The 20890-nt window shown below is 53.6% G+C and overlaps 3 protein-coding genes across 11 annotated transcripts; 2 read left to right on the plus strand and 1 right to left on the minus strand.

Annotated features, from left to right (window-relative positions):
* The first annotated feature begins 723 nt into the window (after positions 1 to 723).
* Positions 724 to 6505, plus strand: ZNF550 (zinc finger protein 550). Of its 4 annotated transcripts, XR_013997551.1 has the most exons (6): positions 737 to 935; positions 1985 to 2111; positions 3105 to 3251; positions 3657 to 3752; positions 4254 to 5940; positions 6036 to 6505. XR_013997551.1 is itself a non-coding variant. In XM_081118645.1 (5 exons), the coding sequence occupies exons 1-5, from the start codon at positions 909 to 911 to the stop codon at positions 5252 to 5254; spliced, it is 1398 nt and encodes a 465-aa protein (XP_080974771.1). In that variant the 5' UTR covers positions 724 to 908; the 3' UTR covers positions 5255 to 6505. The 4 variants fall into 4 exon arrangements, 2 of the variants coding, with proteins under 2 accessions (XP_080974771.1, XP_080974772.1); XM_081118645.1 differs by having other exon boundaries at positions 724 to 935; positions 4254 to 6505; XR_013997552.1 differs by lacking the exon at positions 3105 to 3251 and having other exon boundaries at positions 759 to 935.
* A 2114-nt stretch (positions 6506 to 8619) lies between these two features.
* Positions 8620 to 13780, minus strand: LOC308547805 (uncharacterized protein). 3 transcript variants are annotated; one of them, XM_081118653.1, is made up of 4 exons: positions 13619 to 13780; positions 12210 to 12336; positions 11625 to 11723; positions 8620 to 10164 (listed from the first exon to the last, which is right to left on the minus strand). In XM_081118653.1, exons 1-4 carry the CDS (start codon positions 13649 to 13651, stop codon positions 9098 to 9100), a joined length of 1326 nt encoding a protein of 441 aa, XP_080974779.1. In that variant the 5' UTR covers positions 13652 to 13780; the 3' UTR covers positions 8620 to 9097. The 3 variants fall into 3 exon arrangements, with proteins under 3 accessions (XP_080974779.1, XP_080974778.1, XP_080974777.1); XM_081118652.1 differs by lacking the exon at positions 13619 to 13780 and adding an exon at positions 13298 to 13567; XM_081118651.1 differs by lacking the exon at positions 11625 to 11723 and having other exon boundaries at positions 13619 to 13739.
* A 1087-nt stretch (positions 13781 to 14867) lies between these two features.
* On the plus strand, positions 14868 to 20760 carry ZNF772 (zinc finger protein 772). Of its 4 annotated transcripts, none has more exons than XM_081118649.1 (5): positions 14868 to 15092; positions 15604 to 15642; positions 16812 to 16938; positions 17469 to 17576; positions 18187 to 20760. In XM_081118649.1, exons 2-5 carry the CDS (start codon positions 15628 to 15630, stop codon positions 19317 to 19319), a joined length of 1383 nt encoding a protein of 460 aa, XP_080974775.1. In that variant the 5' UTR covers positions 14868 to 15092; positions 15604 to 15627; the 3' UTR covers positions 19320 to 20760. The 4 variants fall into 4 exon arrangements, with proteins under 4 accessions (XP_080974775.1, XP_080974773.1, XP_080974774.1 ...); XM_081118647.1 differs by having other exon boundaries at positions 14871 to 15092; positions 17469 to 17591; XM_081118648.1 differs by having other exon boundaries at positions 14933 to 15092; positions 16818 to 16938; positions 17469 to 17591.
* Positions 20761 to 20890: the final 130 nt, after the last annotated feature.

Below are 20890 nucleotides of genomic sequence, written 5' to 3' on the forward strand. Positions count from 1 at the left end.
TCAGATCCCACGTGACTCCGCTGACTTGAAGCACAACTCTTCAAGGAGGAAAAGAATTGACCAGGTCGCCTCAAGAAAACAGGAATAAAGAGAACCTGGAGCTTTCTTCAAAATAAGGGACGATCTTGGAAATTTGGGGGTCTCTTATAAGGACACCACAGCCCACTGCAGAAGGCCAGATGGGATGAATGCCCAGGGATGGGGTTCAACCAAGCAGGTGGAGAACGGAGGGGGGGACCCCTAGAAATGACATTATTGGGAGTCAGGGGAGCACACAAGCAAATGGTATGAGGGGGTTTCATTAGTGCGTTGGGACGTCACTAGGTCAGTCAAGGGGAGACCCAGAAAGGGCACCTGTGCCAGGGGCCAGCCTCATCACACCGGTGCAGCTGGTCATCCGGGTGGGGTGCTCACAGCCTGTTTAGGGCGATGTTCAAGCAGCAGAAAAATACGGTTCTAATCATTTACAACAGTGCGTCCATCTGCTGCATTAGAAGCATCTAAAATAACAAAACTCAACCGAAAAATCTGGGCGCATCCCTTTTGGAAACACCCAAAGGCCTTCCCCGGAGCTTCCGTGAGCCCCTCCCCAGCGTCCCTCCCCCGCCCCGGGGAGCCCTCGGCTCCTGGAAGGGGCGCAGCGCCCCCCGAACGGTCAGATGCAGGGAAAACTACATTTCCCAGAGGAGCTGCGCGCCCCGCCCGGAGACGCCGACGGAAGGGGCGGGACTTGCCCGTCTGGAAGGGGCGGAACTCCCGGGACATCGGGGTGGCTGCTCCGCGGTCGCGTGGCGGGTCCGTGGGCACCGAGCGGGGTTGGGACAGCGAGGCGGCCACGCCCGCGCCGCCGTGGGACCTGGCGGACGGTTGGCTGAGCCCGTGGGGCCCCGGCGCCCACGCGAGGGCCGATGGCGGCGCCGATGTCACCGGCGCAGGTGAGTGGATCGGGGCCCAGGTCCCTCGCCCGCTCTGGAGCGCGGGGTCCGGGGACCCCTTGCCTTGCCTCGTCCCGTCCGGGCCGTGGCGTCCCGGGTCCCCGGGATGGGGTCCCTCTCGGCTCCGCGCCGCCGTCTGGCCGGGGGCTCCCTGGGGTGGCGCGTTGAAGGGAGAGACGCCGCGCGCCGGGGAGCCTCCTGCGGGTCCCCCGGCGCCCCTGACCCTGGCCGTGACCTTGAGCAAGCCTCTTGCTGCCTTGAGCCTGTTTCCTCGGGTATAAAACAGGGATACCGGCAGTGTCTCGTCTGGATTGAGGAAACTAGAAGGGACCCGTGGGTGCCGTGCGCCCCGCAGTGCCCAGCGCGGGGCAGCGTTTCCACGGAGACGCCTTCCCAGGCCGGCGGCCTCTACAGAAGAGGCTGGGTCGGGCAGGGGCGGGAGTAGCGTCTTGGGACTGCAGCCACTCGAGGGTAGAAAAGGTGACAGGCAGCTGGAAGCCAAGGCCATGGAATTTACCTTTCTGTTTACAGTGCGTGGAACTGGCTTCCCACTGACAGTAGCGAATGCATTTTCCTGTTCAGGACATTCAGTTGTATTTCAAGAGTGAGCCCATGGAAAGGGTCGCCAATGAGCCCTGGCCGGTGTAGCTCAGTACTTAGAGCGTCGGTCACACACCCAAGGGTCATGGGCTCAATTCCCGGTCAAGGGCATGCACCTACCTTGCAGGTTTTTCCCAGACCGGTTGGGGCCCGAGAGGGAGGTGACGAAGTGATGTGTGGATGTTTCTCTCTCTCTCTCATGGGAACACCATCATCCTGTCTTCTCCACTCAGTTCCCTGGGAGAGGACTTTCTCTCAGCCACAACTGCATTATGTCCAAAGGCCACATTCTTCCTCCCCTTTGAGCCTGGCACAGAGCTCGGCCCTCAGGAGACTTGCAGTGATTCAGGCCTGGCTCCCCTCTGCACCTTCACCAGTGACTGAGTGACAGGCTCTGATCTCACCCAACAACCCCAAGGCACATGATGATACTGTGTTTGACTTTCCAGGCACCAGTGACCTTCAAGGATGTGTTTGTGACCTTCACCCAGGAGGAGTGGGAATTGCTGGACCTGGCTCAGAGGACCCTGTACCAGAAGGTAATGCTGCAGACCTGCAGGCTCCTGGTCTCACTGGGTAAGTACTCACCCCTTGTCCCTGTGAGGGACCCCAATATTGATTTCTGGCTGGTCAAGATGATCACAGAAGCCACCTTCTCTCTGTTCCACAGCCCCTGCAGTTTCCTGGTCCCTCCTCCTCCTGCCTGATCTGTGTCTGCATCAGGGATTGTTGGGATAGAAACAATGCCCCTCTGGACTCGAACCCTCCCCCCAGGGCCCAGCACACTCAGGCCTCAGTCTGAGGTCTGTATCCCAGACTCCACAGGAGGGGACGTGACTGGCCCAGCCTGGTTTGGAGAAGTGTCCCCAGTTAGCAAAGCTGTGGGTGATGGGGTGTTCTCAGAAGAGAGGGTGAGTTAGGCAGACTCCCACATGACATTTGTCATCAGTGCCACCCAGAGGTCTTCTAAACAACACAATCTTGATATAAAGGCCCTTGGTGTGTACACGATCATCTCGTTTCCTGAGGCCTGGGCCATATGGGAGATGATTTAGAAAGTGCGTAGGAATGTCATGAGATGACATGAGTGGACGTCCTGCTAAAGCCAGTCCTTCTGCCTTCTCTGTCTGGCATGCTGGCTGTTGTCAAGAGAAAGTCTCGCCAGTGCTGAGTCTTTTATGTCACCAAATTGTGACTAATTACTCTTTTCAACAGAGCAAGCAACTTCCAGCTCACAGTCCTCAGCTTCTGCATGAGCTCACTGGGACTTAGTGGCACTGTTTTGATTTCATTGTTGTGTTTTGATGGTAACTTTCCATTGTGGGGCATGAAACCAACCTTTCTTGTTTGCCAGAGAAAAACAGGGTACTCTAAGAAAATAAAACGTGGGTGAGTTTGAAGAGACACCATCAGTAATGACAGCACAGTGTGGGTGCTGGGAAGGTTGGCATCATTCTCAGGTGAATTGTGATGAATTGCAGAAGGAACTTTCTGGTCTATGTTGAGATGTACTTGACAGCATATAACAGAATCACATGAAGGTTCTCTCTGCTCCTCTCCCCGGACCAGGCATCTGCTGCACCCTGACAGGGATGGTGGAGGCTGCGGCAGTGACTGAGGCAGCAGGTGCCCTTGCTCAGCCCTCTCCTCCCACGCAGGATTACCAGCTTTCTCTTCAGAAGGAGACTTCCACCAGCAGTTTTCAGTCTTCTCTGGGTACCTGAACCCTGGGGAGGTTTCACAGATACTGATGCCTGAGCCTCACCACAAGAGGTTGTGTTTCTTTTGGGTGAGGTTGGAATCTGGTGTCCCGAGGAGGTTCTGAAGCATGGGGTGTCTGAAAACCTGTGGGTTCACCTTCCTTGCATCCTGTGGCTGTGTGGGAAAGTGGTGTGCACCTGAAGCACCGTGGCACCAACGGCTGAAGTTCAAGGGCAGACAGCACCACTCTCCACAACAGTTGCAGCCTGAGTAGGATTTGTGTCCACATTACAAGCCAGCATTTTCTTTACTTTGGGACCAGCTTTATTCACGGTCTTATCCCTGCTGTGAGGTCCCAGACAGGTGGCAAGATTTCATTGTCTGCAGAACACCCATATCTGGTTTCTTTCTCCACAACAGGGCATCCAGTTCCCAAGCCAGAGCTGACCCACCTGCTGGAGCACGGGCAGGAGCTGTGGAGGGTGAGGAGAGGCCTCTCACAGAGCACCTGTCCAGGTAGGGGCCAACAGGTGGGCTCATGGCAGCCCTCAGAATACCACTGCCTCTGAACTTCTGTGTGAAACTCTCAGTGACTTCTTCATCAGGACCCAGCTCAGAGACACCCCATCTAGGAAGGTGACCTCTTTTTCTTCCCAGTGTTGTCAGGTGCCACGTGCTGATACAGCACCAAGAGACATCAACATCAATTCTAGGGGCACGTTCCTAGTCCCCCCAGTGTTATCAGAACTGCTCTCCCTCCCCTTCTTTGGACTATGAGGAGGGGTCTCCACTCCAGGTCTTCTGTCCCCTGGTCCAGCCCACTGTCCAGATTTTCCCTTTAATGGTGTCAAGGGTACAAGGACCATAAAAAGTCACTGGAATCCTAGGTTATAAAAACGTGAAAACACAGCAAATACCAGGGTGGTATTTTCACCCTCACTCGCCCGCTAAAGAGTGTTGCCTGTGCTTCCTCTGTGTTGTGTCATTAAAAGTCTTCTTGTCCTGGATTTTCTTCAGGTGATGGAGCAGAACTTCAGAACAGACAGCCAAGCACTGCTCAGCTGGTTTTGCATGAGGGAGCCTTGCTCCGGGGAAGCCTGAGTCCGGGATCGACAAGGGACTCCCAGCTGGAGCAAGCCAGGGATTGGGAAGAGCTTTTGGAAATGAGGCCAGAGAAAGACCCCTGCAAGGAGACCCATCCTGGGAAAATGAGGCTTGAAGATGACCGTCTGGGGACAGATGACAGTCTGCCCTCCAAGTTGTTGCAGGACAGACTCTCCAGGGGAGATATTCTCCATGAAGGTGACCCAGAGGGAGGAGGGAAACGCCTCCGGATCCAGGCGGGGAGTAGCCTCTACAGATGCAAGCAGTGCGGGAAAGGTTTCAGCAGGAAGTGGTACCTTGCCCGCCACCAGCGGGTTCACACCGGCATGAAGCCCTATGAGTGCAACGCGTGTGGGAAGGCCTTCAGCCAGAGCTCCACCCTTATCCGGCACTACCTCATCCACACTGGGGAGAAGCCCTACGCCTGCTCCGAGTGCGGGAAGGCCTTCAAGCGCAGGTCCTACCTGGTGCAGCACCACCCGATCCACACCGGGGAGAAGCCCTACGCCTGCGGCCAGTGCCGGAAGGCCTTCAGCCACCGCTCCACCTTCATTCGGCACAACAGGACCCACAGCGGGGAAAGACCCTTTGCGTGCAAAGAATGTGAGAAGTCGTTCAGCATCCGTGCACACCTGGTCCAGCACTATGCGGTGCACGGCGGCGCAAAGCCACATGAGTGCGCGGCCTGCGGCAAGGCCTTCCGGTGCAGCGCCGAGCTCCAGCAGCACCAGCGCGTGCACACCGGGGAGAGGCCCTACGCGTGCGCACAGTGCGGGAAAGCCTTCCACCGCAGCACGTACCTGCTGCAGCACTCGGTCATCCACACCGGGGAGACGCCCTACCAGTGCAGCCATTGCGCCAAGGCCTTCAAACGCCGGTCCCACCTCCTGCAGCACCAGCGGGTCCACACCTGAGCCGGGCCTGAAGAAAGGCCTCACCCACTGCTTTTCCGTGGCCCACTACAGGAAAATACCCTTCAGTGCACAGAATGCGGGAGAGGGCTTTTGTCAGCTCTGGAGCACAGGAGCAGTCCCCTTGGGGAGAAGCGCTGCGGATGCAGTGAATGTATCTTGGGCGGCAGCTCAGCTGGCCCTCGTTGGGCAGGGACACCCTAGCAGAGAAAGAGCAGGCGTGTCACCAGTGGGTCCACCTGCGTCCACACCAGAGAATTTCCTGGTAAGAGTATAACCACTAAGGACAGTCTTTAGCCGATTATTGTTCCACTTACTGATGCATCATCTTGTATGTGCCCTGACCAGGGATGGAGCCGTCAGCTTGGGTGTACGGGGAGGGTACTTGAACCAACCGAGCTACCAGGCCAGGGCCAATTCATTGCTCTTGACACTCGTTTTTTTAAATTTTCATCTGAGCATATGTTTTTATTGATGTTTAGAGGGGGAGAGAGTCATCCATGTGAGACACACTGATCAGTTGCCTCCAGTACAAGCCGTGGCCAGGGGATCGAACCCAGACCTAGGTAGGTGCCCCGGCGGGAGGTCCAGCCAGCAGCCGTGTGGTGCCTGGGATGACGCGCCCACAGACTGAGGCGCCCAGCCGAGGCGGGGCCACTTCTGAGACTCACGCACGTCCTGTCGCTCAGGCCGAGGCGGGGACACTTCTGAGACTCTACCGCACGTCCTGTCACTCAGGTCAAGGTGGGGACACTTCTGAGACTGGGCTCGTGCTGTCGCTCAGGCCGAGGCGGGGACACTTCTGAGACTGGGCTCGTGCTGTCGCTCAGGCCGAGGCGGGGACACTTCTGAGACTCTGCGCTGGTCCTGCCGCTCGTCAGGACCCTCGTAACAACCCGCGGCCCCCAGGAGCCCAGCCCGAAGCCCGCCGGCGCCTCCTCACTGTGCGGCGCAGCTGCCGCCCCCGGTCTCCTCCGAGGCTCTGGCCGGGCCGGTCCCGCCTGCAGCTGCCCCCACACCGCCTCTCAGAAATGGGGACCCCGGCCCGGCCGGGCGTGGCTCAGCGGTTGAGCCTCTACCCAGGATCCAGGTGATCCGGGTTCAATTCCCAGTCAGGGCACGTGCCCGGGGTTGCGGGCTCCATCCCCAGTCGGGGGCGTGCAGGAGGCGGCTGATCAATGACTCTCATCGTTGATGTTTCTCTCTCTAACCCTCTCCTTTCCTCTCTCTGAAATCAATAAAGATATATTTTTTAAAAAAGAAGAAAAGAAATGGGGACCCCGCCCGCGAAGGCCCGCGGCCCTGGAGGCAGGAGCTTGGGCACCAGCGGCCGGCGGCAGGCCCTCGGCAGGGCCCGGGGCACCTGGGCGGGGTCCGCAGGGGCGAGCGCGCGGAGGCCGGAGCCCGAGCGCGGGACGGGTCGGGCGGGCCGCAGGTCCCGCAGCACCCCCGCCACCAGGCCGCACCCCGCCCCGCACCCCCCCAGCGTGGAGGCGCCACCCGCCCTTCGCGGCTCCAGTTACCTCAGCCAAGGGCCTCCCCGAGGCGGCGCCAGGCCCCCGCGCACCAGGGGCCCGCGGAGCCCCGGAGCCCGCCGCCCGCCGCCAGGCGCACGGTCTTCTGGGTAACGTAGCGCCCGCGGCGTCGGAGGCTGCGCCGGGCGCCCCGCTCGCCCCGCCCCCGCCGCGCTCGCCCCGCCCCCTGCCCCGCCCCCTGAACTCTCCGGGGTTAGGGGCCTCGAGCCCTCGCGATAAACGACAAATTAAAACCACATCAAAGCGGGCCCTGCCCAGGTGGCCGTTGGTCAGTGCCCTGCGGCCACACCAAGGTCGCCGGTTCAAGCCCCACTCAGGGCAAACGCAAGAATCAACCGATGAGCGTGTAACTAAGTGGGTAACAAAGGTGTCCCGCCCGCCCCCCCCTCTAAAAATCAATTAAAAAAAAATTTAAAACACATCAAAGTAGTCAGGATGCACAAAAAATAAACTCAAAATGGATTCAAGACCTGAAACCATTAGACTCCTACAAGAAAACATAGGCAGTAAACTCTCTCACATGGAGCTTAGCAATGTTTTTTTCAGTATGTCTCCCCAGACCAGGGTAACAAAAGCAAAAATAAAAAAATGGGATGACATCAAACTAAAAAGATTTCCCACAGCAAAGGAAACCAACAAAACAAAAAGTAACTACTGAATAGAAGATAGTTGCAAGCAATATATCTAATAAGGGTTAATATCCGAAATTTATAAAGCACTTATACAACCCAACAACAAAAATCTGATTATAAAATGGACACAGGCCCTGGCCGGTTTGCCTCAGTGGTTGGAGTGTTGGCCCTTGGACTGAAGGGTCTTGGGTTCGACCCCCAGCCCGGTCCTGGTGCGTGCCGGAGGCAACCAATTGATGTGTCTCTCTCATACCGATGCTTCTCTCTCTCCCTTCCACTCTCTGAAAAGTCCTCAGGTGAGGATTTAAAAAAAAAAAAAAAAATGGACACAGGACCTGCGAAGACATTTCTCCAAGGAGGACATGCAGATGGCCAACAGACATATGAAAAGATGCTCAACATCACTAATCATCAGAGGGATGCAAGTTAAAACACCAGTGGGATCCCTTCACACCTGTCAGCATAGCTGTCATCAAAAAAGTCAGCCAGTAAGTGCTGGTGAGGATGTGAGGGAGAGAAACTCTGTTTACTTGGTGGGGTTGCAAATTGGTGCAGCCACCGTGGAAAACAGTATGGAGGTTCCTCAAAAAATTAAAAACAGAACTACCACAGACCTAGAAATTCCACTTCTGGGCATTTATTCATGGAAAACAGGAATACTAATTCAAAATGACATATGACCCCCTATGTTCATGGCAGCATTACTTACAGTAGCCAAGACGTGAAAAAAATCTAGGTGTCCACCTATAACTAAATGGATCAAGATGTCCTCTGACCAGGCATTGAACTAATAATACCTTCTGGTGTTGGGATGACGCTCCAACCGAGCCACAGCAGCCAGGACAAAACAATTATTTTAAGAGTAGGCAAAAGATATGAACAGAAGATACATAGATGGCAAATAAACCCAGGAGGAAACGCTCAACATTGAGCCATTAGGGAAATGCAAATTAAAACAATGAATTACTAATACACACATACTAGAATGGCCAAAATGACTGGCCCATGTCTTACATACAAAGGTCAGCAGGATGTGAAGAAAACTGAAATCTAATCTACTCCAGGAGGGAATGTGAAATGGCATGACCATTTAGAAGACGATTTGGCAAGTGCTTAAAAAGTTAAATATGTGGATCATCTTCCAGCATGACCGTGTGGGTTTTGTGGGGACATTAAGACTGTGGAAATGGTTCTAAGGGTGTACAGCAAATGAAGAAACATTTATTCAAGTAAATATAATATTCAGTAAGAGCAAGAGCCAGTCACATCTGAACCAAGACCACTCCCTTCCCCCATCCTTCCAAACTCAAGAGAAATGAAAACGCAACTCCAGATTGATACAGAGGGCCACCTTCTGGGGAGGGGCAGAATGTCAGCAATTTATCATCCTGCATTCAGTGTGCGTATTGGGATGAATGATATTCAATTGCTGGCTCCCTGGCAAAGGCTACTCTGAGCTTCTCTCTGTGTTAGGTTAGGCTGACCAGGGATAGCACATGCCCTGCACTCCTAAGGTCTTTCTCCAGTCTGAACTTCCCAGTGTTGAACAAGGTTAATTAGGCCCTTGGCTGAACCTCTCTTCATGTTCACTGTACTCATAAGGCCTATCTGGGGTATAGAGTTTCCACTGCTGGGCCAGAGCAGACTTTTGGTTAAAGGCTTGTCCATATTAGCTGCATTCAAGACTTCTCTCCTCTGTGAACTTTCTGGTGTTGAATGAGATTAAAACGCTGGCTAAACAATTTCCCACAGTCACAGCACTCATAAGGCATTTCTCCAGTGTGAGTCCTCCGATGTTTAACCAGACTAGAGCTGTGGCGAAAAAATTTCCCACATTCCCTGCACTCATAAGGTCTTGCTCCAGTGTGAACCCTCTGGTGCTTAACGAGGCTGGAATTCTCACTAAAGAATCTGCCACATTCATTGCACTTAAAAGGCTTTTCTCCAGTGTGAACTTTGCGGTGTTGCATGAGGCTAGAGCTTTGGCTAAAAAATTTCCCACATTCCCTGCACTCATAAGGCCTTTCTCCAGTGTGAACTCTCCAATGATTAATAAGGCTTGACTTGTGGCTATAGAATTTCCCACATTCAGTGCACTTATAAGGTCTTTCTCCAGTGTGAACCCTCTGATGTTTCATGAGGCTCGAGTTGAAGCTAAAGAATTTCCCACATTCACTGCACTCATAAGGCCTTACTCCAGTGTGGATTCTGTGGTGCTGAACAAGTGTGGAATTATGCCTGAAGGCTTTCCCACATTCACTGCACGTAAAAGGCTTTTCTCCAGTGTGAACTCTCCGGTGTTGAATGAGGTCAGCATTGCGGCTAAAGGATTTTCCACATTCACTACACCCATAAGGCCTTTCACCAGTGTGAACTATTTGGTGTATGAAAAGGTTGGATTTATGGCTAAATAATTTCCCACATTCGCTGCATTCATAAGGCTTTTCTCCAGTGTGTAGTCTCTGGTGCTGAACAAGTAGGTATTTCTGACCAAAGGCTTTCCCACATTCGCTGCACTTGTAATGCCTCTTTTCAGGGTGACTTTTGGTATTCCTGTATGGCTCCCGTATACTGTGAGTCACCCGCTGGTTAAGACCAGAGCTAATCAGTAAGTCCTTCTCACCCTGCTCCCACTCTTCTCTTAAGGGTTTCTCTCCACAGTGCAGCTTCTGGTGTTGGTGAAGGTTTGCTCTGTGCACCCCTTCTACATTACCACTCTGCTCAACCTCTGCTCCACGCCAACAATCTGAAAGCAGAGAAATGCTGATGAAGTGGATGGAGACTTTGGTGGGAGGGGGCAGCACCTCACAAACATCCATCTGACACACCCAGCTATGAGTCCCTGGGACTGCTGGTAGGATGAAGGAACAGAGATCAGTGTGAGGAAGGGCCTGCTGTATAGTGCTGGACTGACAAGCTTCCAGGTCAGTGGGGGGCTCATAAGCAGCAAGGACACAAGGATGGGTGCAGCTCCAACACACTCCTCTAAGGGCCTTAGCTGTCGGTTACACAAGAATACAGAGCAGAAGGGTGTGTTCAGATCCAGAAAAATTGAAGCAACTGAATAGCTGGTATTCGAAGACTATAAGGATGCCCTCCTCTGATTCAGACCTAGCGCCATTCAAATGCACCAATGAAATCCCCTCACATCTCTTCTTGTGTACCCCACCCTGACTCCCAATAAAGGCACTACCTATGGGTTCTCACTTCCTCCCCTGCCTGGTTCAATCCCCTCCTGGCGCTTTTTCCCAGGTGACCCCTCCTTTCAGCAAGCAGTGACTCTGTCTTTCTGGGTCCTGTGAGTATAATAAATGTTGTTTATTCCCACGTCTCCTCTGTCTTTGTGGCCACATCTGACTGACCATCTCATGAAAGAATACAAAATACCCAATAAATTTAATTGGCAACACAAACAGGATAATCCAGTTACTGGCACAGGGGGACTTAGGAGATGCCCCTTAACTGCTTGGCTTACTAATTGGCTGTCCCAATTGGGCTCCACCAGTGTCATGCTGACATCCCTGTGTGCTGCTCTGAGCTGCTCTGTGCTGCCTCAGTCAAGCACTGCCAGAGCTTTCCACCCTCAATGGTGAATCTCATCCACCTAGAATACCCTGCGACGGTACCGAGGTCACAAGGAATTAGAAACTGAAATTCGTAATTTCCTAGACTAGAAATCCAAACTATTCTCAAAGGTTTCATTTGAAGAGATGGGGAAAAGGGAAGCTGTTTGGGTACTGAGAGCATTTAGTCTGAGCTTGCAGCTCCTGCTCACAGGCAGCCCCAGCGATAAGGCAGCTGCTGGCATTACTAAACAGCCCAAGACACGTGACTTACTTAAAGATAAGTGGAACAACAAATTAATGTTGCTCTCTCTCCTTTCCTCTCTCAAAAATCAAGCAACCAATAAATCTTTTTGGCCCTGGCCACGTGGTTCAGTTGTTTGGTGCATCGTTCTGTACACCGAAAGGTTGATGATTCGATTCCTGGTCAGGATACGTACCTAAGTTGTGGGTTTGATCCCTGGTTGGGGTGTGTACGGGAGGCAACCAATCAATGTTTCTCTCTTGTATCAATGTTTCTCTCCCCCCACCGCCCCCCAAAATCAATACGTATATCCTTTGGTGAAGATTCCACTGGAAAGACTCTGGTACTATTTGAACTCCTCCCTGAGTTCACACCTCTCCTGATTGTCCCTCCAAGTACCTCTTGGCATGGCTGTAGTCCTGACACCACAGGCAGGTAAAAAGGGCTCTCCCCACTGTTCCAATTGGGGGATTTCATGGGTCCTGGAAGATGCAAGTCCTAAAGGAGAGACAAGACTGGTGGGTCAGAGCAACGCACCCCGACAGACCACAGGAAAGAACTCTAAATATTACAAAAAAAACCTTGGAGGAGGGTCTTGCATGAACCACCTACTCAAGCCATGGCCATGTTGGTGCCTCAGTTCCTGCCATAGGCAGATCCCACATCAACCAGAGGAAAAGGGCAGGACCTAGGGACAGAACTGCCATGGACCTTCACACCAGGCCAGGAAAAGGCCAAGAGTGTGATGCACTAAGCTGACTGCAAGGCTCCTCATCCCCAAGCGCTTTCCCACAAGTCTTTGGGGCAGCTGGGGACAGAGAGGGTGGTGCACACAACCCAGGCACAGGCTGGGTGCTCACGCAACACCCACTCCAGGGTGGGGAAGGAAGCAGTGCCCGTGGTCCAGCTCTGGGAAGGACAGGCCTCCCCCTGGGGAAGAGCAAGCCCAGCCCGGGATGCTGGCCTGAGCTGCGAGGACCTTACCCAGAGAGGCTGTCAATGAGAAGTTCTCTAGCATCACACTGCGGTACAGACATCTCTGGGCCTCATCCAGGAGTCCCCACTCTGCCCAGGAAAAGTAGACAGCCACGTCTTCAAAGGTCACATGGCCCTGCCAGGATGGGGACAGTGTTTGATTTTTAAATATTTTTATTGACTTTTAGAGAGAGAAAGAGGGAAGGAGAGAGAAAAACATCGATGTGAGGACAGAACATTGACCGGCTGCTTCCTGCACGCCTCCCACCCAAGAGCTGAGCCCACAGGAAGCAAACCCTCGATCATTTGGTGCACAAGCCAACGCTCTATCACTGAACAACACCAGCCAGGGCCACAATCTAATTTGGGTGACTGCTCTCCCATCTGCCTCCAATACAAGAGCCTGAGGCCGTGAGTTTACACTCCCTCCCAATGTGTACATCACTCTGTACCACCCTTTCCTTCACATCCCCAATGCCTCACTGCTGCCACCACCCCGAAACACACACCACATGCACCTCCCTGGCTTCACCACACGCCTATGTGCACATGGCATCCAGAGGGAACTTGGCACATGTGATCTGAATCCCATCCTATCCAGGCCTCCAATGGCCCTGATTGCCAGGGGCAACTCCCAGGAAGGCCTCCCTACCTGACCTTTATTCTTGCTTTATTCCCAGCCGTCTGGAACCACATGCAGATCTCTGACCCCCACAGGCCGCTTTTCTGTTGCAAAGTTGTCTGCTCAACAGCCTCAGCTTCCTCTGACGCTTACTGGTAGCCCAGGCCCAAGTGTTGCTCACAGCATGCCTACGATTCTCCCAGAGGGTCCCACTGGATCTTGGGCTAATCCCAGGTCCCAGTGAGCATCAGAGCCTGTGAGCCAACGACTTTAAGGTCATCTCACTGCCTTGTCTCCACATCCATCTCAGGTCCACTTCCCATGAAAACCCTGCACCAGCTAGACCCTCCTCACTCCTACAACCATCACCCCAAGGGCACTAGTCTCGCTCACGTGTCCTTATGAAGCTCACCACCCCTACCCAGGTGTCTAGCAGAGACCCAGTCCTTGGCCTCACACTCCCCTCCCTCGTTACCTAACACCACTGCCACCAGGACTGAAGATGGCAGCTGCTGAATCTGATCCACAGCTCCGTCTTGGTGGTGTGGGTGTCTCCACTCTGAACCCTTCACCGCTTAGGGACCAGGGGACAGACAAAAGCGCAAAGAGGGGGGGCACGGTGCTTCCCCCCTACTTTCTCGCACAGCCCGGTTTGCAAACCCATCCCAGGCAGGCCACTCCTCCCGCCCCTGCGGCCACAGCCTGGTCCAGGCCGTCGCCCGGACCTCCCCGCGCAGGCGCCGGGGCTGCAGGGTCGGTGGGCGGGGCGGGCGGGACCCGGGAGACGCGCTCTCACCTCTGCCGGGCGCCTCTGCGCGGCCGCCGCCATCGGTCCCCGAGGTCGGGGCGGGGCGGGGCGACGGGGAGCCGGTCGCGCCCGGCACAGCCCGTCCCCCGGCTGTCCCTCCCGGTCACTCCCCCGGGATGGATGAGCCAGACCCAGCTCCAGGAATCCGCAAAGGCCACGCCCCTCCGGCCACGCCGGAAGTCCCGCCCAGAGCTTCTGCACTCGGGGAAACGACTGTTTTCATTGGTCAATCACCAGCGCCGCGGTGCCAGTGCCTCCTGGGAAATGTAGTTCCCGCAGCTGCGAACGTAGAGGGAGTAGAGCGGCGGAGAGGGCGGTGGAGGAGAAAGGAGGGTCCAGAACCCCCCAGATCTCATCCAGAGACTATCCTTACTGCTGCGCCTGGATTTCAGTTTCCCTGCGCAGCTGGGACTCCAGTCGTTCCTTTTCTTGAAGGACTTAAAGACCATCTTGAGAGCCACAATAAAGTGGTTTCCTCGGACTGAAACCGTTATCCATATCCAAAGGGATGCCCCACGTCAAACTCAGCAGTGACGGAGCTATGCCTCATGTGTGAGAAAAGCCTCAGCAGCTGCTACTCCTGCCTTATGCAGGCCGCCCCTGAGCTTGTCGGGTTTGGCACGTGGCCTCTTTTTCGTCCACAAGGCCACAAAGAAGACAGAGGCCTTCCCTGCCTGCTGGAGAGCACTAGAGCAGGGAGCACTGGGTGCCTGTCCCAGTCGGCCTGGGGTTGGCTGTGTGGGACTTCAGGAAGCTGATTTGCCTCTCCTGGGTGTTGTCGCCATACACACAATGAGGCTGATCACAGACAGCCCCACATACACACATGGGGCTGATCACAGACCCATGCATGATCAAAGTCATGCATGTGGGGGGGGTTCCATTACATTCATCGTTTTTGGCCTCAAATAGTCCTATGTCACAGTGTCTTAAGAGATTAGCCTGAAACAGTATGTTTCTAAACGTTTCTGTCATAAGTTAGACTACACTCCCTGGAAATGTGGGTGCGGCTCCTTTAAGAGGAAGGGACGCTCCGCCGACCCTTCCCTTTCACAGCCCCACTAGCTCTGTGATTCGGCCTTTGCCCTGCAGGTGGCGCCGGATGCGCGTCTCTATGGTTGATACTGTGGGAACGACATTACCCAGAAGCCTCTGGGGCGCCGGACCAATGAAGGTTGAGGGAAGGGGCGCTTCCGTTCCCGCGGGAGACGTATGGGCGGGACTTCCTGTTTCCTTCCTGGGAGGACATTTTGTTTGTTTTTGGGTTAGTCCGCCCCCTCAGCCTCCCGGACCTGAGGTGACAGAGGAGGAGGCGGTACTTCCCTGAACGGAGGCGGGCCTGAGGCGCGGCCGTGGTGCCTCCCGCGTCCCCCGGCCGTCCTCGCACTGGTTCCTCTCCTTCCCCGCCTTCCGCGGTCCTCAGGTTCCGAAGGCGGAGGCCGCACTGGTGGGCCCGGCGCAGGTGGGTGCGGCGGCCCCGGGTCTTCCCCGACCTTCGTCTCTGAATCCTGAAGCCTCGAATGAGGGCCGCCCAGTCCGGACTCCGGGGGGCGCTCGTGCTGGGAACCCCGCTTCCGACAGCCAGTGGAGGGGCCGGCAGGCGCAACGCCTGGAGGTGGAAGCCTGCGCTCCGGCGTCCACAGCCTCAGGCAGCTGGAGGGGGAATTAGTCTAACGTCAGCTTGAGCAGCTTCGCCTCCATTCTGAGGGTGACGGGAGCCATGGAAGGTTCTGGACAGAGGGACACGTTATACGTATTTCACAGGCTGCTCAGGGGAGAACAGAGTGGGAGTGCCCGGTGGGCGGATGAAGTCCGGGTCTGAGGTAACAGCCTGTGGGTGGCCCTGAGGACCGAGCACAGCGCCAGGACAGTCAGCCCCGGGTCTTAGGGGCAGGGCAGGCACAGGGGACAGGCATGAGGCCTTGAGGCTCCTTCCTAGTTGCTTGTCTCTCACAGTCTCCCTTTTCCCACAGGTTCCCGTGAACTCGGAAGTAATCATGGACCCCATACAGGTGAGGGGAGGATGCCCCTGCTCTCATGGATCCCATCGCCACCCCCACCCCACGATCTCCAGGATCGGGGTGTCATAGAGCACTTTACTTGTACGCATCCAGCCTTTTGAGTCTGAAGACCCTGGAGAAAGCTCAAGCCCAGGGTTGTGAGTCCAGGCCTGGGGTTGTATGGAAGGGTTCCCACTTCGGGTAACCATTGGAATGAGGTGTGGAAGGTGCAGATACTTGGAGGTGAGACGGAGATAGGAGTTTTCAAGAAGCTATAGGTCTCAAGAAACTACAGGCTCCCTCTGGATGCTCCACTGAGAACAGACTGTGGGATGAGTGTTGAGGGAGTTGTGGTGCACACCAGGGAGGAAGCTGCTTCAATATTCTAGGTGAGTGGTAATAATGGATGGGCCAGAGGGGCGGCTTTGTAGTTGGAGGAAGTGATTGGGTCAGATTTTCTCGTGAGAGAGAGAGGTAACCCCCAGGTTTTAGGCCTTATCAACTGGAAGGGTACACGCTGTCTCAGCTGAGATGGGCAAGTCAGTGTTAGAAGTAACTCTGTGGATATCAGTTCACCTACAGCTGTGTGAAGGGGCTGAGATGTTCCAGAAAACACTGTGGTGTCAAGTGAACTGGACAGGACAGGAGTTCTGTGGGGGGGTTCAGGGTGGAGCTGTCCAAAGGGTAGGTGATGGCATAGAGACAGGTTTAGGAGAGACAACCTGCACATCACAATGGCAGTGCAGTCAGTGAGCCAGGAAGGTGATGGGTTGACGACTGGGTGGGGGGGCCAGACTTGTGAGAGTGATCCGAAAGAGTGATGTGCAAGTGGAAAGGAGTATGAACTGGTGGCCCCTGGGCCCTGGTATTGGGGCCTTAAGGAAGAAAGGTGAGCTCAGTTTTGGTTTTCTGGTAAACATGAACTTGGCAGCCTCAGGAGAATTGGCTGCTGTGGTGGACATTGGTGGGTAGGGGACATGCATACAAGCCTGGAGTTTAAATGGTGCCTTTCTATCCATTTTGCTGTGGTGGACACTGTGATCAAAGGGACCAGGAGAGAACAGACCCTGTGGCACCCGGTCCTGGTATCTCCTCTCAGTTGAGTTAGGAAATGCAGGGGCACAAATGTGTGTCCTTGGGAGGGTGGCTGCTCATGGACCTGACTCTCCCCATTGTGACAGGGGCAGGTGAAATTTGAGGACGTGTTCGTATACTTCTCCCAGGAGGAGTGGGGGCTCCTTGATGACACTCAGAGGCTCCTGTACCGTGATGTGATGCTGGAGAACTTTGCACTTACAGCCTCTCTGGGTAAGACCCTCACACCCACCCTAGGGTCCTGGACTGGGCTCTCCCGTTTTCCAGGGGGATCCTGGCTCTTCCTGTGTTACAGCCCTGGGTACTACCTCCCTCCCCAGTTCTGTGGAGTAGATGCTGTGGATGCCAGGCGTGAGCTGTGTGCACTGCCACCTCTGACTCCTGAGCAGTCCCAACACCTGCTGCCCTGAAGGCTTGTATGGCTGGCCCAGAAGTGAGGGATCTTAAGGGAATCCAGTGGATCATATTGATCTTGTCTTTGCCCTGACTGGGTGCCTCTGTCCAGATCCATGGCAACCCTGCGCTCCAGGTTCTGCCCCCTTCCTCTAGCTGACATTTCTGATAGCCTGCCTGTCTCAGAAATTGCAAGTACCAGTATGGTTGGTCACTACTTGCTGGGACCACAGGACTATTTCTGTGAGACCCTACTTTGAGGTTATATTTTATAATATTCAGTTCTCTTCTTTGAATGGTGGGTCACACAGACCAGTGCTGCCCATTTATCTGTCTTGTCTTTTCCTTAGGATATGCATCATCTATGTCCTGTGGGGTGGCCCCACTGGAGCTGGGCAACAAACCCTGGGTGTCAGACTGGGCACACATGACTCCAACTGGGACCAGAGAAGCACAAAGTGGGTGTGGCCCTGGTGAGTGGGAGGTGGGGTAGGTGTCATGTCAGGGCTGGGTCCCAGTCATTCCCTAACCTCTGTGTCCACAGCTGTTTTAGTCCCAAAGCCACTGGCCACATTTCATTTCTGTCTTTACTTTCTCATTTATGCACTTGCCTTTTGTGCTCTACCTTTTGACCTCTGGTTGTCCCCCACCTCAGCCTCCAAATCTCACCTGTTCCTCTCCACTGCTCCCTCTGCAGTGCTCTCCAACTTTGGCCTAAACTTAATGTGTTAGGTGTGCACAGACCCCAAAGAGTCCTTAAATACCAGCAATTCAGTTGTATGTCTTAGGGGGACACAGCCTTCTGCACAGCTCTCACTTGTCCCCAGCAGCCAGTGCCTCACTGAAATCTGCTTGTGAATGACTTTCCTGGGTACCCCACATTTGTGTCCTCCCCCAGTCAAGGCCTCTTCCCTTCTATGACCTTTTGATGCCAATTGCCACATGGCAGCCCTTTACTCAACTTGAGCTACGACCTTGCTCTTAGTTCTGTTAGAGACACATTTGTAATGTGACTGCCCCCGCCAACCAATGTCAACTTGAACTTCACCAGCATTTGTGTGCTTTCAGGCTCTTGGCACGGAATGGAAGTTGAGGAGATACCTTTTAAGCGGAGGGTTTCTACAGAAGGCATGTCACACATCAGGACTCCCAAGGCAGGCCTGCCTACCCAGAAAGCCTACTCCTATGAGACATGTGGCCTGGTCTTGAAAGACATTATGCACTTGGCTGAGCACCAAGAAGCACACCCTGGGCAGAAACCATGTGGGAAACAATTCTGGTTCAATGCAAACCTTCACCACCAAAAACAGCATAGTGGAGAGAAACCCTTCAGAAGCGATGAGGGCGGGGACTTTCTTGTGAACAGCTGCCCTGTCCAGCCATTGGAAGTGCCATTTACGACTGAAGAGGCTTGTAAGGACTTCTCAACTAGCTCAGGCCATTTCCAGCACCACACTCCTCACAGTAAGTGGAAGCTACACGGTGACACCAAGTGTGCAGAGGCCTTTCACAGTGGACAAAGGCATTATGAGTGCAGCGAATGTGGGAAAGCCTTTAGCCGCAAAGACTCACTTGTCCAGCACCAGAGAGTCCACACTGGAGAGAGGCCATACGAGTGCAGCGAATGTGGGAAAACCTTCAGCCGCAAACCCATTCTTGCTCAGCACCAGCGAATTCACACTGGAGAAATGCCCTACGAGTGTGGCATTTGTGGGAAAGTTTTTAATCACAGCTCCAACCTTATTGTACACCAAAGAGTTCACACTGGAGCACGGCCTTACAAATGCAGTGAATGTGGGAAAGCCTATAGCCACAAATCCACACTTGTTCAGCATGAGAGCGTCCACACTGGAGAAAGGCCTTATGAGTGCAGCGAATGTGGGAAATACTTTGGTCACAAATACAGACTCATTAAACATTGGAGCGTTCACACTGGGGCAAGGCCTTATGAGTGCATTGAATGTGGGAAATTCTTTAGTCAAAGCTCTGACCTTATTGCACACCAGAGGGTACACAATGGTGAAAAGCCCTATGTATGCAGCGAGTGTGGGAAAGCCTTTAGCCACAAACATGTGCTTATTCAGCACCATAGAATCCACACTGGAGAAAGACCATATAAGTGCAGTGAATGTGGGAAGTCCTTCAGGCAAAGGGCTTCCCTCATCCGACATTGGAAAGTTCACACTGGAGAAAGGCCATAGGATAGCAGGGAATATGCTATCTCCATGTTCACCAGTGACTAATGTCTCTGTGAGTCGCTTTGGAGAGTAGCCATCAGCAGGAAGTTGAACCCCATCCATGTAAACACCCACCCCAGGAAGATTCCTCTGAGGGCCCACTGTTCAGGAAGCTTTCTGGAACAATGTCACACTTTGTCACCTGCCCAGGACCCCCTACCAGAGTCCTATCACTGCCAGTGTCTGAAAGAAGCCATCCATCTGTGCAATGACAGAGTTCACGTTGTGCAAACATCAGCCAGACCCGCTCTGTTAGGCAGACCTGTGCTGCTCCTCCCTTCCCAATAGGGAATCCTCAGTATCCTGAGCCCATTGGTCCTCACTCCTTCCTGCCCCCTCCCCCAGCTGATTTAATCGTGGACATGAACCAGTTTCAGCCAGGAGGATGCAAGTTTTGTCTTGCTGGCCACATGCAGAGGGTTCCAGTTTTTGTGGACATTGTTGGCCTCATGTGGCACTTGTGATGGGTTTGTCCAGCCTCCAAGTTACCTCACTTGGGATTTGCCTGCCCAATATTCTGATTTTGCAACAAATGCCTTAGTTTTTAAACCACCTTTAATCTGGGGGGTTCTGTTCACTGTGGGCTGGGTTGAAGATAGAAGTGGACTCTGCCAGCACAAAAAGATGGACAGCTTTTGTGAGACACCAGGTGTGGCATCTCAGTGGTGTGAGCAGAACAGCGCTCATTGTAGTTTCAGCCTAACTTATTGCTGCTCAACACCTCCTGGAAGAATGCTGATCTGTGTGGGCCTGACCTTACAGCCTGTATGCCAAGATTATCCGTGAGACCCTAAACGGTGCATTTGTTGTGACAACCTCTGGTGTGTCTGGGAACAGCATGAATTTGGCCCTTTGTTCCCAGGGGATGTTTCATATTTTCCAGCCCTCTTGAGGAGAACTTGATCCCCTGGAGCCTGCCAAATCCTTGAAATCTATTATTCATTAGACAGATGTCACTGTCCCCTAAAAGGACCAGGTAGGAATCATCATAATTGGTACAGAGACACTGATTAATAGGGAGTTGGAAGACTGAAGCAACTGACAGGATGTGACTTCTAAAAGTTTATCCACAAATGTTTCCCTCATTATGGCTTTGGTATGAGGGCTTATAGAAATTCTCAGGGCTCCAATATTTGTGTCTCTTATGGCTATGGTCACTATCAGAGCAATTGCTTCAAACATTTTCTGCAGTAAGCGACACATATTTGTAGTGTACAATTTGATAAGTTGGAATATGTTTGCACCTGTGAAACCAAGATTCCTGAGTCTCTTTATAATCCCTCTCCTCACCCATTCCCAGGCAAACATTCATCTTGTTTTCTGTCACTAGATTTCTTTGCATTTCCTAGAATTTTATATATGACATATATGGACTAATTTAATAATACATACCTGGCTTCTTTGACTCTGCATAATTATTTTGTGATTTATCAATATTTTGTGTGTCAGTAGTTCTTCCTTTTTAACCCATAGTTTTGCTGAAAGTAATCCATTTTTGGGAAATAGTTCCAAAGCAGGTGATCCAGGAAAACTCG

The sequence above is a fragment of the Miniopterus schreibersii genome (assembly GCF_964146895.1).
Source record: "Miniopterus schreibersii genome assembly, chromosome: 18".
In the NCBI taxonomy this organism is placed as follows: domain Eukaryota; kingdom Metazoa; phylum Chordata; class Mammalia; order Chiroptera; family Miniopteridae; genus Miniopterus; species Miniopterus schreibersii.